This window comes from Bos indicus x Bos taurus, chromosome 14 (assembly GCF_003369695.1).
Source record: "Bos indicus x Bos taurus breed Angus x Brahman F1 hybrid chromosome 14, Bos_hybrid_MaternalHap_v2.0, whole genome shotgun sequence".
NCBI classification, from domain to species: domain Eukaryota; kingdom Metazoa; phylum Chordata; class Mammalia; order Artiodactyla; family Bovidae; genus Bos; species Bos indicus x Bos taurus.
In genome coordinates this window covers 15,709,192-15,727,682 of record NC_040089.1, presented here as the reverse complement: position 1 = coordinate 15,727,682, position 18,491 = coordinate 15,709,192, and the positions used below count along the sequence as shown (strand labels likewise).

At 46.0% G+C, this 18,491-nt stretch overlaps 1 protein-coding gene across 11 annotated transcripts in view; it reads right to left on the bottom strand.

Annotated features, from left to right (window-relative positions):
* The window catches only part of MTSS1 (MTSS1, I-BAR domain containing), a 160,585-nt gene extending 158,501 nt beyond the window's left edge, over positions 1–2,084 (bottom strand). For 7 of the 11 annotated variants that reach the window (XM_027560874.1, XM_027560879.1, XM_027560875.1 and 4 more), the window contains exon 1: positions 898–1,462. In XM_027560874.1, coding sequence (XP_027416675.1) covers positions 898–969 — 72 coding nt within the window. In that variant the 5' untranslated portion in view covers positions 970–1,462. Of the gene's footprint in view, positions 1–897; positions 1,538–1,876 lie in introns of those variants that run through there. The other 4 variants (XM_027560870.1, XM_027560877.1, XM_027560880.1 and 1 more) reach the window with 4 other exon arrangements.
* Between the last annotated feature and the right edge of the window lie 16,407 nt (positions 2,085–18,491).

Sequence of the window (18,491 nt, the reverse complement as noted above, 5' to 3'; positions counted from 1 at the left end):
CAAGGATCAGGTTATCCCCAGTCCCACCCTTCGCAGGAAAAAGCCTGGGTGTTGTTCCCCGCCCCCATCATACACACTCACGCGCGCGGGGGCGGGCACGCGCGCACACACACACGCACACACAGTCTTCACAATCCTTCCAAGAGAAAACCTGGTGTCTGTGCGTGTTAGGCGGGTGGGGAATACAGCTGTTTAAGGTGCCCCAGTCCCGCCTTCGGGCTGGGAGCCTCAGTCTGGGGACGTGGGGTCCCCCGCAAGACTGCTCTGGGAACTTCTGCTCCACGCCCCAGGGGAGGGCCGAGGGGAGGCATGCAAACCCTTACCAGCTTTGGAAGAGCCTAATTAATACCTAATTTGCTCAGATAGCCCCCAGGTGGACCTGAAAGCCCACGAGGGAGAGGGATATCTCCCTCCCAGTCTCTCGGGCTGGGGGGCTCCTTCTCACAGCTGGGCAGAGCCCCTCCCCTCTCCCTACCACCGCGCCAGGCGCCCCCTCCCGTACCCCGGGGAATCAGGTGTCCGCCCAAGCATCCACCCCCTGCGGGTCGCAGACACTCAGACCAGCGACAGACAATGGAAAACTTGGAGCCAGGGCCCCGGGCCCCCAGGGAAATGGGATGATGCGGTCCCCTGGGACAATGAGCGGGAGCGGGCAGGGACCATCAGATACCGCTCCCCAACCCCCGCTCCCACCAAGAGAAGCCGCCCGCTCAGTGACCCAGCAGAACCCGGAGCGGCGCCCCGGGTGAGCAGGTGACACCCGGGCCGGAGCGCTCTCGCAGGTGGCCGGCGGCCACGGCGCAGGCAAGGGCCGGGCGGCTGGCCCGGGGCGGAGGCGAAGCCGCGCGGAGAGGTTAGAGCACAGCGGCGGCCGCAGCCGCTCACCCAGCGTCCTACCTTCATGTCGCTAATGATGGTCTGGAAGAGGCCTCCGAGCGCGCTGCATTCCTTCTCAATCACAGCCTCCATTTTCCCGGCGCGGGCAGGGGCAGGACACACACTCGGAGCCGCCTGGACTGTGCGCGGGGCCGGGGATCGCTCACCCCGGGAGGAATTTCACCCTCCGAGTGACCCACCTCCGACTCGCAGCCTCTTCTGCAAAGAGGACGAAATGCCCGATATCAACTGTTCTCTGCCCAAAATAATACTAAAAAATTTAAAAAGCCAAACCGCTCTGTAGGGCGCCTACAGGCAGCGCTCCGCTCCTGGCCTTAAAAATGCCCGTAGAAGACTGACAATCAGGCCACCACTGGTGCCCACGACAGAAACGGCAAAGCCCATCTCGAAGCAGAGAAAATCGCCCGCTGACCCGGGGCCAGCGCCATTTCAAAATGCAAGATTTTCTAATTTAACCGATGTTTCTGAAATGAAACAAAAAAATCGCCCAAGAGCAGAGCGGGTCTGCTCGCGGAGCCCTGATCTGTTGCTCGCAGCCGCGGCCGCCGCCTCCTTTTCTGTCCTGCGCGTCCAGCCCCGGCGCTCGCTACAGCTCGGCTCTTGGGGACGTTCGCAGGGGCGCACGCGCGCTCGCGGCCTTGCGTCCGCGCGGAGGCGCGGGGAGGGCGCGCGTACGGGGCCGCGGGGCCGCCGCACGAGGGCGGGGCTGGAAGCGCGTGCCCGGGAGGCGCGTGGGGCGCCGGCCGCAGAGAAGAGCCGGCAGGCGCGCGGGCGGTGCGCGGAAGATCCAAACCCCGCGGGAGCCTCCTCCGCCGAGCACCCGACCCCCGCCTCCCCTGGGCCGCGGGTCGCAGAACCGAGAGGGAGTGTCAGCACGCGGCTGGTCGAGCGCCCACACCACAATGGCTGCGAGCGCCCGGCACAGAGGGTGCAGCCGTCGGCCTCAGGGACTTGCACGGTGGCACGATTAGCGCAGTACCTTGCAACTAGGGAGCGCTCGGTAGGGCGGGAAAACTGCCGCTACTGCTGTTGCTGCTGCAGGCTTCTAAGAGGCCCGTTCTCTGCTATCAGGACTGCAGAGCCAAGTCACGATTGCAAGCAGCCAAATACGTAATTAGGGAGAGTTCGGGGGCGTATCCTGCAGCGAGATGCCGAGTTCAATAAGTTGCAGGATTATGGGAAAGTGGATTGATTTTGCTATTGCAAAATAAATGGCACTGCGCTTCTGTGTCCTGCTCATCAGTTTATGGAGATTGCTGACTGCCCCTGACTTGGCGGTGGTTTTTCAGGCGCTCTGAGGACTTCCGGGTGGTGGTGTCACTGCAGAGAGCCCCGCTGGGAGTTTTAACCTGGAAATAGCACCAATGGACTCAGGTTAATTTGGGAGCTGGTGGTTTGTTTTCCCAACTCCACCGCCTAATCACGCAACCAGATCTGTCATTTAGATCAACACCAAATAGACAAGGAGGAGGGGAGTCAAATAAGTAGCTTTGCAAAGACCTGAAAATAAGCCCCCAGGCCTGGGCTGTTCCCTTGACCCTTGAAGCGCAAAGCAGGAGGAAAGGAAAATAGGTGGGAGAGGGTAACAAAAGAAACTGTGTGCAAAATGCTGTACAGGCTCCTAGCAGACTCAGAAATAGGAAAAGGTCTGGCTTTGAAAACTGCATAAACCAAAGCGACGCATGGAGCTGAATATCACAGCTGTAGAAGGCAATTTTCCTCTGGGCCACCCTGCCCCATTGTTAGTTATCGTCTCCCTCTCCACCCCTGTTCCCCAAGTCATGAGTGTTACTGCTAGAATTAACTCATCTCTTGGGCAATCCCCTGGATCCTGTCCCCAGGGTCACTTGGACGCATAACTCTCATCTTCACCTTGCCAATAACCTTGACACATAGTTTGCTTTTGATCATTATCATTATTATGATTTCAATACTATCAGTATTATAACTATCAGAATCACTGCTTGTAGGGCCAGATTGCCTGGGTTCAAGCTCCGGGTGAAAACTGATTCATGGTATGAGCTTTGGCCGTACTAAATGGGTCTGTTTCTTCACCTGCAAATGGGGGTACAGGGAGCATCAACTTCATAGGGCTGTTCTGAGTTTTTCCTGCACTATTATACATAAAGCATTTAGACCGGTTCCTGGCCTATAGTAAATAAGCACTCAATAAATCTCATCAACAGAAATAGATTCACTGCAGCACTGTTCACAATAGCCAAGATGTGGGAACAACCTAAATGTCCATGGCAGTTAAATGGATAAAGAAAATGTAGTCTATACACACAATGAGACATTAACCTTAAAAAGGAAGGAAATCCCAGGATTTCCCTGACTCTAAGCTGCCAATGCAGGGGGTGCAGATTCAATCCCTGGTCAGGGAAATAAGATCCCACATACCTCGAGGCCAAAAGATAAAAATAAATAAACCTTTTAAAAGAAGGAAATCCTGCATTATGGGACAACATGGATGAAACTGAGGACATTAGGCTAAGTGACAAGACACAGCTAAGTCAGAGGACAAATACTGTGTAATTCCACTCATATGAAGTGTGCAAACTTGTCGAGCTCATCAAATTGGAAAGATAAGAATGCTGGTCACCAGGAGCTGGGGAGTGGGGTCATAGGGAGTTTCTAATCAATGATCATGAAATCTCAGCTACATGAACAACTTCCAGAGGTCTGTTGCACAACACTGCTTATAATTAACCATGCCATATTGTACACTTTAAAGTCTGTCAGGAGGGTAGATCAAATGTGAAGTGTTCCTGCCACAATGAAATAAAATTTGAGAAAGAACTAGGGACCAGGTCAAGGGTCATTCTCAGCCTGGTCCCAGAGTGCATGTCGCAAGCCTATAGTGTTGGCATGCTGTCCCTCTGACATGGCCGAGGGCCTACTGTATACAGTCCTGGTGTTTTACCTGTGTTATATCTAAATCATCACCACAGACTTGAGAGAAGGTGGTCAATCAAGCCTTTATTTTACTGTTGGAAAGTGGCAGGCAGGACTCCAGCTGTGCCTGAGGTGTTCCTTCTACCCAGTCTCCAACCCTCCTGGGCTGGAGCCCCACGCCTAAGCCCAAGGACCCTGCGGCCGGCTTTCCTGCCACATGCCTGCATTTAGATGCCCCCAAAGCCCCAACTTGAGCGGTGTTGCCCAGAGCTCACCTCTTTTGCCTCCTTATTCTTGGCTCTGCGCTGGCCTCGGATCTGAGAGGCAGGCCCTTGTCTTTCACAACTAAGTGAAGCATCCCAAATCACCTTGAGAGGGAGTCTGGGAGTTTCCACAAGGCAGGAAAAGCCTAGAGGTAGATGACAACATTTGGCATTTTTAATAAGGTGAGTCTGAGAAACAGAGGGATTATGAGCAGGAAAATAACAAAGTCAGACTGACACCCCCTACATGTCATGCTTTCCCCCATGTTTGAGCATCCCTCTAAGTTTTTCTCTCTTCAAAACACCCAACACTCACTGAGCAGGAATCAGGATTTTATTAACATGCAATTCGTCACAGGAGTATTTGCTTGTTTTTTAATAACTCTTAGGAGGAGGAACACAAAGTAATGAATCTACTGGAGGAATTTCAACTCCCCTGATCTTGGGAAGGAGACTTAGGAAGGCAAGGAAGTCTTCCCCAAGCAGTGCCCATCACCCTCCTTGCACTAGGGTGGGCATCACCATCTCCTTGCTCTGTGACCTCGGGGACACTGTATGATCTCTGCAGCCAGCCTCTTGGGAGTTCCTAACCCATGGGCCTATTACCCTGTAATGCCTCACACTGCAATTCCCTTCCCTCCCCAGATGTGAGTCCTAGCCTTGGGTGCATGAGCTGCACAAGGGCCTGGCGTGGTTCTCAAACTTGGCAATCGACATGCCGTGGGGGAATTTTAAAACACCCATGCCTGGGCTCCACTCCCATGGGAGCCTGACTTAACTGGTCTGTGGCCTGGGCCTCAGGACTTTAAAGTCTCCCAGACAAGTCTAATGTACAGCAAATTTAAGAACCCTGATCTAAGGAAATTGAACAGAAGATACCCATGCCCAGGTCCTACCTCTAAATAACTAAAAGAGAGTCTCTGGGGACTGGGATCCAGAATTTTTCTAATGTATCATACAGATTTCATCCCATCTTCCTAAAAGGATGTATAGGCATGTGTGGATGTGTGTATCTTGTCACTATTTGCCTTACATAAATGAGATCACATCACACACACGCACGTTTCTGGATCTTGTAAGTAACACTTTTATTAGCACCTCTTGCTATCAATTCCTGGAGAAATCCCTCCAGGTCAGCTAATATTGTCCTACTACGTTCTTTAGTTACTTTCACTTTTTAAAAAAAAATTTTGATGAAACTTCAGAGGTACAAAAAACAGTACAAGGAGAGTGCAGGGCTTCCGCATCACTCTTCATTCGAGTCCCCAGATGATAACCCGTTATGGTGTTTGCTCCAGGCCTAGGTGTGCTTTACAGCCTTCTCAGCTGGTTCTAATGTGCGGCTAGATTGTGTGTGAGGCCCCCAGTTTGCTGCGAGACTTCTGGCAATGTTAGTAAAACTCCTGGCCCTTATGAGGGGTCTTTGCATTAGAGGGAGCTGTGCGAGGTGGTTGAGTGGATAGGCTCAGAATCAGACTGCCTGGCTTTGAATTCTGGCTCATCCTCATCCTTTTCTGTGCCTCAGTTTCCTCATCTGTAAAACAGATCATGGAAATGCAAGGCATTAAGGCTATATGAGGAGAAGGCAATGGCACCCCACTCCAGTACTCTTGCCTAGAAAATCCATGAATGGAGGAGCCTGGTAGGCTGCAGTCCATGGGGTCGCTAAGAGTCGGACACAACTGAGCGACTTCACTTTCACTTTTCTCTTTTATGCATTGGAGAAGGAAATGGCAACCCACTCCAGTATTCTTGCCTGGAGAATCCCAGGGACGGGGGAGCCTGGTGGGCTGCCGTCTATGGGGTTGCACAGAGTCGGACACGAATGAAGAGACTTAGCTTAGCTTAGCTTAAGGCTATATGAGGCCTGAATGGCATTACTTAGTCTAGTACTTGGTACATAGTAAGTGGTCAATAAAGGCTAGTTATTAATATTTTAAAAAATATTTTGGCCAGGTAGCATGCAGAATCTTAGTTCCCTGACTAAGAATCGAACCCCAGGCCCCCTACAGCGGAAGCATGAGCACATAAGCACTGGAGCGCCAGGGAATTTTCAAGTTATTAACATATATTAATCATTAGCACAGCTCTTATATGAAATAAAATTGGTTTAAGCTCACTCTCATGACCTCTAAGCAGAACTCTTTATGAGCCCAGAGCCACCAAATCCCTTGAAAAACTGAGGAGTTGTCAGTACATTAAGGGCTTCCCTGGTGGCTCAGTGGTAAAGAATCCACCTACAATAGAGGAGTCGGAGATATGGATTCAATCCCTGGGTCAGGAACATCCCCTATAGGAGGGCATAGCAACCCAGTCCAGTATTATTGCCTGGAGAATCCCATAGACAGAGGAGATTGGCAGGCCACGGTCCATAGGGTCACAAAGAGTCGGACACGACTGAAGGAACTCAGCACGCACGCAGTATACCAAACTGTCTCAAATGCAGAGACAGAGCCCCTTTTGAAAATGAAACTAGCAAGAGTCAACAAATCATATCTGTGGCAATGACTCACCTTGAGATGTTTGGGATGTGTTTGTGGATGGTGGCCTGGGAGACACTCAAATATAACCTCAGTGTGCAGAACATGTCACAGGGGCAGGAAACTCATGATAGAAGGTATCACTTCATGAACTGATTGGCTGCCAGGCCAAATAATGCTGGAACAGTAGGGTCACAGGCCCATGCCCACAGGGTCAGGCAGCACACCCTGAGTGAAGCAGGCCAGGTGCAAGCTCACCTGGTCAGGGACACTGTCCAGCTCTGAAGAGCAAGTTCTTCTTCTAAGTCCAGCTGCTCCCCAGTCCAAGGCCAAATGGGAAGGTGGGCCCTGAATTTCCACATATTCCAGTCCTTCTGGTAGAGCTGAAAGCTTGGACCTTGATGAGAAGTTTGCCCAAATAAAAATATTTTAAAATTTCCCTGTGTTTAGAAACTTGCCTGGAGACCGATGTGCAGCTTCTGGTCATGGGAATCAAATACAGTAATTCCCCTACATATGAACAAGCTCTGTTCTGAGAGCACATTCTTTTTCTTTTCTTTTTTTTTTTTAACATATTTTTTAAAAATTATGTTTAACTGAAGAATAATTGCTTTACAGTATTGTGTTGGTTTCTATCAAACATCAACATGAATCAGCCGTAGGTTTACCTATATCCCCTCCCACTTGAGCATCCCTCCCTCCTCCCCTCTAAGTTCTTACCGAGCCCTGTTTGACTTCCCTGAGTCATACAGCAAATTCCCATTGGCTATCTATTTTACATATAATAATGTCTGGAGTTTCTCTCTGCATACATCCCACCCTCTCCTTCCTTCCCCCTACCCAGTCGTGTCCATAAGTCTGTACGTTCTTAAGTCCAACTTGTACATAAGTCCAGCGAAGTAAGCCTGGGTACCCAAGTCACACAATCGGCTCCATAGTACCGTACTGCAATAGGTTAGTAATACTTTTCACAAAAATAATACGTACATAAAAAACAAACAAACATAAAAAATACAGAAAATGCTTTAATAACTGGCACACAGGGGCCTCTCACATCCTTCTCCTTATTTACATTCTCCCAAATGCCTGCTGACTACCAACCTGGCTTCTGAGGAGCCTCGATATTGAGAACGGCACTCCCAGGGGAGTTGATATCCCCATTGCATTTTTAGAACAAGAGTGTGCCAAGCCTGATCGCTTCTTCTTCTGAAGCTTAGCTTTTTCTGTTCCACACAACTCTGATGAGACAAAGGAGCATTTTGTATGTAATATATGAGTTCTGGTTAGAGTAGCAATAAAAGAAGATGAAAAGCGTATTATTTGAGGACACCCTACCTTTAACATACCATGCGAAGCAATTGAAAAACCATCTAGTTATTTCTAATCAATCAGAGACATCTGAGTTGACCTAGAAATGGAAAACATGACACATCACACAAAACCCAACATTTTGTGATGTAAACAGTCTGAAAAGGAGACTTCCAGTTTTCATAGAGAGGCAGATTCTATAACCTGAAAGCCCTCCAGCTATAGCCATGAAGACATTCAAGGTACAATGTAACCAGAATCCTTTCAAATACATGGCAGAGCGGGCATGAAAGAAAGGAAGTCCTCAGAGGCTGGAAGCAAAAAGGAAGCTGACAACCAGCAGAGAATATGTGGAGCTGATGCCTCCATTGCCCTGGGAGGAGCTCTTGGTTTCAGTAATCCAGGGGCCCAGATGTTCACCCACAAAAGGGGATCAGAAAAAGAGTCCCTGGACCAATACATCCTCATGTATGAAGGATGCATAACAGAGCCCTCTGCAGAGTCAGGAAGCCCCCTCCCTCCTGCAAGCACCCCCCACGATGGCACAGCTTCAAGGACAGGTGGACCAGGAAGCACTGTGCCTAGCAGGACAGGTAGCCGATGTGGAGTGTGATAGCCTTGGTTCAGGCTCTGGGTAGGGGGCCAAAAAGCGTACACTGAGAATGTGCAACCAGAGGCCTGCATCACCACTGCGTTTGGAGTTTGAATTTCTTTTACCTTGAATAGATCCAAAATGCCCAACATAAGAATTAATGTGAAAACTTGTTACTGGCCTAAAATAATCCTGAGTAGCCCAGCAGAAGCAACAGAGAAATGGCTCGGAGGGGACCCACTTTCAATCAAGTCTTCATAGGCCCACAGATATAGGCCCTGGAATGAGTTCAGAATTCAAAAGTATACATTACATAAAGGAATAGATCAAGAGTCAGCAGACAGGGACTTCCCTGCTGGTCCAGTGGTGAAGAATCCACCTCGCAATGCAGGGGACATGGGTTCAGTCCCTGAGTCGGGGAACTAAGATTCCAAATGCCTCAGAGCAACTAAGCCCAAGAGCTCAATCTCCTGAGCCCACACAGCACAGCTAGAGAGTGTGTGTGCCACAAGGAAAGAGCCCACATGACTCAGCAAAGACCCCACGTGCTGCAACTAAAACCAGACACAAAGAAATAAAATTTTAATAAAAAGAGCTAGTGGACATAACTAATATCAAGATTTAACCCACAAGAGTTAAAGATAATCCAAGAGTCTGAGCGATAAGTATATCTAACACGGTTAAAATAAAGGAGGAAACAAAAGCACAACATGCTGTGAAAAGAGGAAAAGCACTGGCGGAAGAATTACGTTGACTGCTTAGTAATAAAAACTAAAATCATTGAAACTACCATGTGTATTTGAACTTTGTATGGACAGGTTAGGAAGCCTCCTCATAGACACAGAACTGAAAAGAGAATTTTTGATCAGAAAGATCAGAAGAAACCACATAGAAATAAACAAGTAGAAAATAGAAAAAAAGAGGTTAGGATACAAGGACATAAGGAGAATAAAGCTTAATGTTAGAGAAAGAGGAGATGGGAAAACAGATATTTCAAGAGACGTTGGGTGAGAATTTTGCAGAGTTGATGAAATACATAAATCCTCAGATTTAGGTAGCATATTACATTCTGAACAAGATAAACTCAAAATATATATATTCTCATACTGAAAAATTATAATTTATGCTGTATACTCATTTCCTTCAAAGTGGTTTAAAAAAAAAACTTACAATAATAATAAAAAATAAAACTGTTTTTACTGAACATCCTTGCTCCTGGAGAGTATAATAAAATCACTTATTATCAGAACTTACTATCAGGGTTAACCACCATCTGCAGAAACTGAAGGAGGGTTGGTGCAACGGCCCTTTGGAAGAGACAGCGGTATCACTGTGCTGACCACACTTTTCCTTGTCAAATTCTCTTTCAGGCTGTTTATCTGGAGTTTTGTATCAGCAGGGTACTGGCAGGAAACAGATGGCCCAGTGCAACAGAAAATGGAGGAAGTTTAAGAAAGAGACACGGGCAGGGCTGAAGGAAACCAGTGGGACTGTGTGGTTCCGGGGGCTGAGGCAGGATGCCATGGCCACTCCTGGTACTGAAAGGCAAGGAGGGCTGGAGCCTGCAGCCCAGAGAGGCAGTGCACAGAGAGGGCCACCTGGTAGGAGCTGTCGGCTTCAGCAGAGTGAGGCAGCCAACCTCCCCTGCAGGGACCAAACCCCAACAGAACCAGGACCCCTGGTTTGCCGAGGAGAATTTGTTCACCTCCATTCTTCTAGTCATAGCAAACACCCTCTTCCAACAACACAAGAGAAGACTCTACATGTGGACATCACCAGATGGTCAACACCGAAATCAGATTGATTATATTCTTTGCAGCCAAAGATGGAGAAGCTCTATACAGTCAGCAAAAACAAGACTGGAGCTGACTGTGGCTCAGATCATGAACTCCTTATTGCCAAATTCAGACTTAAATTGAAGAAAGTGGGGAAAACCACTAGACCATTCAGGTATGACCTAAATCAAATCCCTTATGATTATACAGTGGAAGTGACAAATAGATTCAGGGGATTAGATCTGATAGACAGAGTGCTTGAAGAACTATGGATGGAGGTTTGTGACACTGTACAGTGGGCAGGGATCAAGACCATCACCAAAAAAAAGAAATGCAAAAAGGCAAAATGGTTGTCTGAGAAGGCCTCACAAATAGCTGAGAAAAGAAGAGTAGCTAAAGGCAAAGGAAAAAAGGAAAGATATATCCGTTTGAATGCAGAGTTCCAAAGAATAGCAAGGAGAGATAAGAAAGCCTTCCTAAATGATCAATGCAAAGAAATAGAGGAAAATAATAGAATGGGAAAGACTAGAGATCTCTTCAAGAATATTAGAGATACCAAGGGAACATTTCATGCAAAGAGGGACTCAATAAAGGACAGAAATGGTATGGATCTAACAGAAGCAGAAGATATTAAGAAGAGATGGCAAGAATACACAAAACTATACAAAAAAGATCTTCATGACCCAGATAACCGTGATGGTGTGATCACTCACCTAGAGCCAGACATCCTGGAATTCAAAGTCGAGTGGGCCCTAAGAAGCATCACTATGAACAAAGCTAGTGGAGGTGATGGAATTCCAGCTGAGGTATTTCAAATCCTAAAAGATGATGCTGTCAAAGTGCTGCATTCAATATGCCAGCAAGTTGAGAAAACTCAGCAGTGGCCACAGGACTGGAAAAGATCAGTTTTCATTCCAATCCCAAAGAAAGGCAATGCCAAAGAATGCTCAAACTACTGTACAATTGCGCTCATCTCACGCACTAGCAAAGTAATGCTCAAAATTCTCCAAACCAGGCTTCAACAGTATGTGAACTTCCAGACGTGAACTTCCAGACGTTCAAGCTGGATTTAGAAAAGGCAGAGGAACCAGGGATCAAATTGCCAATATCTGCTGGATCACTGAGAAAGCAAGAGAGTTCGAAAAACATCTATTTCTGCTTTATTGACTACATCAAAGCCTTTGACTATGTGGATCACAACAAACTGCAGAAAATTCATCAAGAGATGGGAATACCAGACCACCTGACCTGCCTCCTGAAATCTGTACGCAGGTCAAGAAGCAACAGTTAGAACCGGGCTTGGAACAATAGAATGGTTCCAAATAGGGAAAGGAATATGTCAAGGCTGCATATTGTCACCCTTGTATTTAACTTCTATGCAGAGTACATCATGAGAAACCCTGGGCTGGATGAAGCACAAGCTGGAGTCAAGATTGCTGGGAGAAATATCAATAACCTCAGATACGCAGATAACACCACCTTTATGGCAGAAAGCGAAGAACTAAAGAGCCTCTTGATGAAAGTGAAAGAGGAGAGTGAAAAAGTTTGCTTAAAACTCAACATTCAGAAAACTAAGATCATGGCATCTGGTCCCATCACTTCATGGGAAATAGATGGGGAAACAATGAAAACAGTGACAGACTTTATTTTTTTGGGCTCCAAAATCACTGCAGATGATGACTGCAGCCATGAAATTAAAAGACGCTTGCTCCTTGGAAGAAAAGCTATGATCAACCTAGATAGCATCTTAAAAAGCAGAGACATTACTTTGCCAACAAAGGTCTCTCTAGTCAAAGCTATGGTTTTTCCAGTGGTCATGTATGGATGTGAGAGTTGGACTATAAAGAAAACTGAGCACTGAAGAATTGATGCTTTTGAACTGTGGTGTTGAAGAAGACTCTTGAGAGTCCCTTGGACTGCAAGAAGATCCAATCAGTCTATCGTAAAGGAAATCAGTCCTGAATATTCATTGGAAGGACTGATGTTGAAGCTGAAACTCCAATACTTTGGCCACCTGATGCGAAGAACTGACTCATTTGAAAAGACCCTGATGCTGGGAAAGATTGAAGGCGGGAGAAGGGGATGACAGAGACTTAGATGGTTGGATGGCGTCTCTGACTCGATGGACATGAGTTTGAGTAAGCTCCAGGAGTTGGTGATGGACAGGCAGCCTGGCATGCTGCAGTCTGTAGGGTCACAAAGAGTCAAACACGACTGAGCAACTGAACTGACATACTGATTCTTCTTTCTCAGAGGTGTCCCAGTTTAGACAGTAAATTATTTGATGGCTCGCATTAGGGAGTTTGTTGGTACAATCCATAGCATCAGCTTCCTGGGGAACCAGGCAGAGTAGCCAAAGATGGAGAAGCTAGTGAAGGAATGCAGGTTGAGCATCTGCTACTTACTTACTTTAAGAGCAACTTTATTATTGGACTTCCCTTGTGGCACAATGGATAAGAGTCTGCCTGCCCATGTAAGGGACACGATGTAAGGGTTCAATCCCTGGTCCAAGAAGATTCCACATGCCACAGAACAACTGAGCTCATATGCCACAACTACAGAGTCCACACTCCAGAGCCTGTGAGCCCCCACTTCTGAAACCCACATGTTTAGAGCCTGTGCTCTGCAACAAGAGAAGCCACCACAATGAGAAGCCCGCACATCTCAATGGAGAGTAGCCCCTGCTCACTGCAACTAGAGAAAGCCTGCATATAGCAACAAAGACCCAGTGTAGCCAAAAATGAAATAAAATAGCTTTTGTATTCACATACCACTAAATGTGCCCTCTTCAAGTATAAAATTTCCTGATTTTTAGTTTATTTACAGAGTAGGGCAACATTCGCTACAACCAATTTGAGGACATTTTCATCCCTTCTCAAAGTCACTCTCTACCCATTAGCATCACTCCCCATTTCTCCCCAACCTCCCCGAGCCCAGCCTAGGGGACCACTCATCTACTTTTTTGTCTCTATAGATTTGCCTATTCTACACATTTCATATAAATGGAACCATAAAATATGTGGCTTTTTATGTCTGGCTTGTTACGTAGCATATGTTTTCAAGGTTCATCCACGTCACAGCACGTCAGTACTACATTCCTTTTGATGGCAGAATAATATTTCATTATGTGGATATACCACATTTTGTTTATTCATTTATCAGTTGATAGATATTGGAATTGTTTCCACCTATTGGCCATTATGAATAAAGATACTGTGAATAACTGTAAACAGGTTTTTTGTGGACATATATTTTCAGTTCTCCTGGGCACCCCCCTGTGATGGAATTGCTGAGTCATATGCAAAATCTATCTGTAGTCTTTTGAAGAATTGTCTGTTTCCCAGTAAGTAGATTTATACTCCATATAATTCGTAAGGTTTTTTCACAACATGAATTAGCTCTGATGGAGTCATTGTCTATTTATAATGGTGACATCATCTGTCCACATCAAGATAGTTTCCTGCTATGTCATCCCCAGCTAGTCACTGATGGAGTTCTAACCCATTTACCCTGCATTTCACTCATAGTAAATTGTTTCATGAGGGTTCTAGAAGCATAATTTTAGAGATTTAAACAATTATTTTAGAAGAATCCCATTGCTAAAGTGCTTCTAGCACTGAGTCCCAGGTAAATAGAATTCTACTATAGCCAATTCTATCTATACTTCTGTCTCTTATAAGTTTGGCGAGTGGGAGTCTATCACTAAGTCAGTCAATTCTGGATTCACTGACAAGGCCAAGATCCTGGATCTACAAAGCTCATTCTGATGTATTTGGGCAGCAGAGTATATAAAGTGGCACAAGAATTAGACAGACCTGGAAATAAGAGGCTGAGCCCTAGGAACTTAGTTAGCATCAACAGTCTCTGTTCCACCCACTTCACACATTTAAGTGACATCAGTGGTCCAGGGCTCCCTCTTCTTGGCAACCCCACAAGCATACCTGCAATTTCAGGAGGTTTTGCCAGGGCAGATGCCAGTTTCCTTCTCCTATGCCTGGAGCTTTTCTTTGAAATTAACAACAAAAACAGGAGCACAGGAGACCTGTCTTTAATGTGGAGACATGCTAGGATGGAATGGGTATGGGTTTTGGAATCATGGAGATTCAAGTTCAAATCGTCATGGCTTTGTATCTCAGCTGTGTCCATGAACAAATTACTTAACCAGTCCATACCATCATTGGCATAACACAAAATATAATGCTAACTACTAAGTCTTACAGATTGGAGATAATGTGGTTCTTGAGCCTAACCTGTAACAGATACTTGGAAGACGGGACACTCTCCTTAACAAGACACTGCTGGCATTCCCCCCTTTAGAGTCCAATAAGGGAGGCTTTGTTTGGGGTAACAGAGGTGAATTTCAGCCTCTGAGCCAGGAGACATTTAATCAATTGTTGCAAAGCAGTTCTGCCTGTTTACTTTTAATAATGGGTTTGTTTGCTTTTAATAATAAGAACCAGACCCAACCCTCCTATTTTCTGAACCTTGTGAGCAAATGGATGCTTGTGAGCTGGAACTCGGTAGCAATCTTTGCAGCCACAAGTGGCCAGTGGCCGTAGGCAACAAGTGAAAACAGGTTGTGTACAGGGAAACTTTTCATTTGCAGAGGTAATGATATTTACCACTGATCCTATCCAGCAGCTTCAAAGGTGGTGGCAAGCATTACCCAACTAATGAGCCCAACACCCCCGGCTCCCTGTCCCCAAGGCAGGAATGATGCTCTGTAGTAATCTCCCCAGTGATGCCCATCAGGAGACAGAGGCAGAGGACTTTGTAATCCTGGGGGAGTTACAGATCCTCTCTGGGTCTCAATGTCCCCATTTGAAAAGGAGAGGCTTGGTGGCTCAGACGGTAAAGAATCTGCCTGCAATGCAGAAGACCCAGGTTTGACCGCTGGGTCGGGAAGATCCCCTGGAGTAGGAAATGGCTACCCACTCCAGTATTCTTGTCTGGAGAATTCCATGGACAGAGGAGCCTGGTGAGCTACAGTCCATGGGGTCACAAAGAGTCGGACGTGACCGAGTGGCTAACACCACTACTACTGCTGGTCCCTTCCAGGTGAGGTTAAAGGTGTCTGCCATGTGAATGGCAGACGGAACTTAGGCTCTCTCTGGATTCTGCGTCTGCTTTAGATATAGGTATAAATGTCTGTCTCTGTGGATATGTGTCTTTTTGTTTGGGAAACAGCTGGAAAAAGAATTAGGGAAAGGATGGGTGCTGTTTGCTCCAGGCAGTGACTCAGTGAAAGAAGAGAGCGACTTCTTAGTCTTAAGGCTTCCCCTGCCCCCAGCCTTGAACATATAAACGCAAACCACTGGAGTCCACCCATCACTGGACAAAGCAGGACAAAGGCCTCCCATCTCCTCATCTTCCCTACGACTGGGGCACTTCCCCCCTCCATTGCTGTGATGCGTTTTACCCTAAAGCTATTTTAACCTAAACAGATTGAAGTGGGAGAGGCCTACCCATCTCACATCTCCTATATCTGTGTTTTCTAGAACAAATTCCAACCCAATCATCAAATGAAAACACATTTCCACTAAGTTATTCTCCATAATCTAAATTTGTTTCCTGATAGGGAGGTTAATACTGTAAAATGGCAATCTCTTCCCTTGTTGGTCATAGCTATTTGAAATATTTCCTTTACCCTGAGTTGGAATCTTTTCCCCTTATTGAAATGAATCTCTTAGGGATTTATAATCAAGGCACTACCTTTCCTTAAACATTGTCTCTCAGAGGAGAAACTTAAATAGACACACAATTCATGTACTCTTTGGCCACTATCTCAATAGATGTTATTATTATAAAATTATATTCAATATGTCACATAGAATATACCATCTTTTATTTATATATCTATATATTCTATACTATAATTTCTGTTTATCCTTCAATATACATTATAATATATAATAATAATTTGAAAGCTAGATTATAAAAATTCAAAGTTACAGAAAGCACTTCTATCAGGGGACTCATTCATGAAAATGGAAAGATCCTTTATCAAGTAATTCCCCCCAGGGGCCCTTAAATAGCAATCTCCCCCCATCCCCACCCTGCATTTCCATTCGATCTGTAGCAATCCCATTTAGCTAGCTGCATTACTGGACCCCCTCATTGTGTAAAGGAAGGTAAATTGTGTTGGTAACCATTTGGCTCTCTCTTTTTTTTTCCAACTTGCAACTAATTCATTTGGCCATTAATAGGGCTTTCCCCCGAGGCCATTTGATCTGTTTGGAGGATGAGCAGGGAGTTAGGACCCCCTTTTCCAGTTGCTGTGCTTTCCAGAAGCAGACAATCCAATGGGACAGGGTAGATATGACAGAAATGATTAACTGAATAACTCACTTGAAAATTGTGTATCGCTTAAAAGACCTAATAGCTGATCAAGTAAGACTCCACGCTGTAGCCTTACTGAGAACAATGCCAGCAGGGGGGAAAAAAAAAATTCTTGAAAGAATCTCATTAATGGATTCCTTAAAATGCTGGAAAGATGATTTCAGGCAATAACATTTCTTTCATCTTTGTAATATTCACTTACATTTGCATAATTCTGCACAGTTTACAAAGCATTTTTCCAAATGGTGTTGCCAGGACGATGGCTGTGGAAGAACTAAGCTGGACTCCAGAAGTGGATGCGGGCTTGGAGCTGCTGACTTGCCAAAGGCCCGGGGCTAAGAAGAGGCAGGAGTGACACCAGAACCCAGGGCTTCTAACTCAGAACCTCCTTCCATGGCACAACAAACCGTCTCCCTGGAGTGCCGCAGCTAAAACCACCTCACTGAACTCTCACCCGGGAGAGAAGGGCATGCCGACTGAGTACTCCGCTCCAAGCCTGGGGAACATCTGGTCTTTGTGGGGGCACAAACCTACAGACAAGATTGCTACCCACAAAACGGCAACTAAGTCCCAGGACACATGCCGAAAATATTTTTTGACATTTTAGAGCTATAGATTCCTTTTGTGGCCCGTGAATTTATTGCAAGGGGTCCATACATCCATATGAACCACCATGCCTCAAGTATTGAGAGACTGAATATACAAACAATGGTCAGAGCACATTAAAAAAAAAAAAAAAATAGCACTTTGACCTGCAACCTGCCCAGGAATCCAACCCTTTATCTAATAAATGACTCAGGTAGTCAGCCTGTTATAAGTCAAACTTTTGCAGGCAGCCAGTTTGCTCTTTCCAGTGACAATCCAGGAAGCTAAACACTAATTCTGTAAAAAGCAGCCCCAAATGCCCAGGACTTGATTAATAAATGACAGCTTCTGTAATTTTTTGTCCCTGCTTCCAACTCAGGACCAACCAGAGAAAGCTACATATGTACCCCTAACAAATAGGATAGGCTGATTCCAGTTAGCCTGGAGCTGCTGCAAGCCAACAGTGTCCAATCAGGGCATACCTGAAGCCCTCCAGTTCTTCCACCAGAAAGCTCTTCCATACCTCTGCCTGCCTTTCAGTTTCTGCAAAACGCAAGTGACCATGTTGTCTCTCCCTTATTGTAAACAACCTTTGCTTTTCTCATTTGGTTGGTCTTCCTCAATTTCCAGAGATACAATGTGGCTCATTTGTACACATATCACACCCTTCGAATAGCTGTAGCTGCTGTTGTGACATGCAAAGCAAAAATGCATTTAGAATGCACAATGCCTATTATGAGGCGTCTCTGAAATGTTATGTTAAAAAGATGAAGTCTGTCTGTAAGTACTAGCTTGAAAAAATACTAAGTCTAAAAGCAAGTTGCAGAACAGTGTGTATGTATGATCCCAATTTGCAGACATAATAAAAACTGAATGATTAAGAAATGTCCACAGTAAATTGGACGTGAAATTTAACAACAGCAGCAACAACAAAAGCTATTTTTGAACATCCAGCCCTCACAAAAACCCCACAATGTGGGTTCTATCACTAACCTCACTTTACAGGGAAAAGAACCTGTGGAGTCCTGTACCAAGATCACAGGTGTAGAGCCCTGTACCAAGGTTACAGGTCAAGAATCTCTGGAACTGACCAAGCCCTATAGCAACTGTTGCCATGAGCCTCCAGATGTAAACTGGCCAGTTCCCTGACTATATTACATAAAGTGAAAGCGAGTCACTGTTGTGTGACTCTTTGCAACCCCCTGGACTATACAGTCCATGGAATTCTCTAGGCCAGGATACTGGAATGGGTAGCCTTTCCCTTCTCCAGGGGATCATCCCAACACAGGGATCACACCCAGGTCTCCTGCATTGCAGGTGGATTCTTTACCAGCTGAGCCACAAGGGAATGTATTTG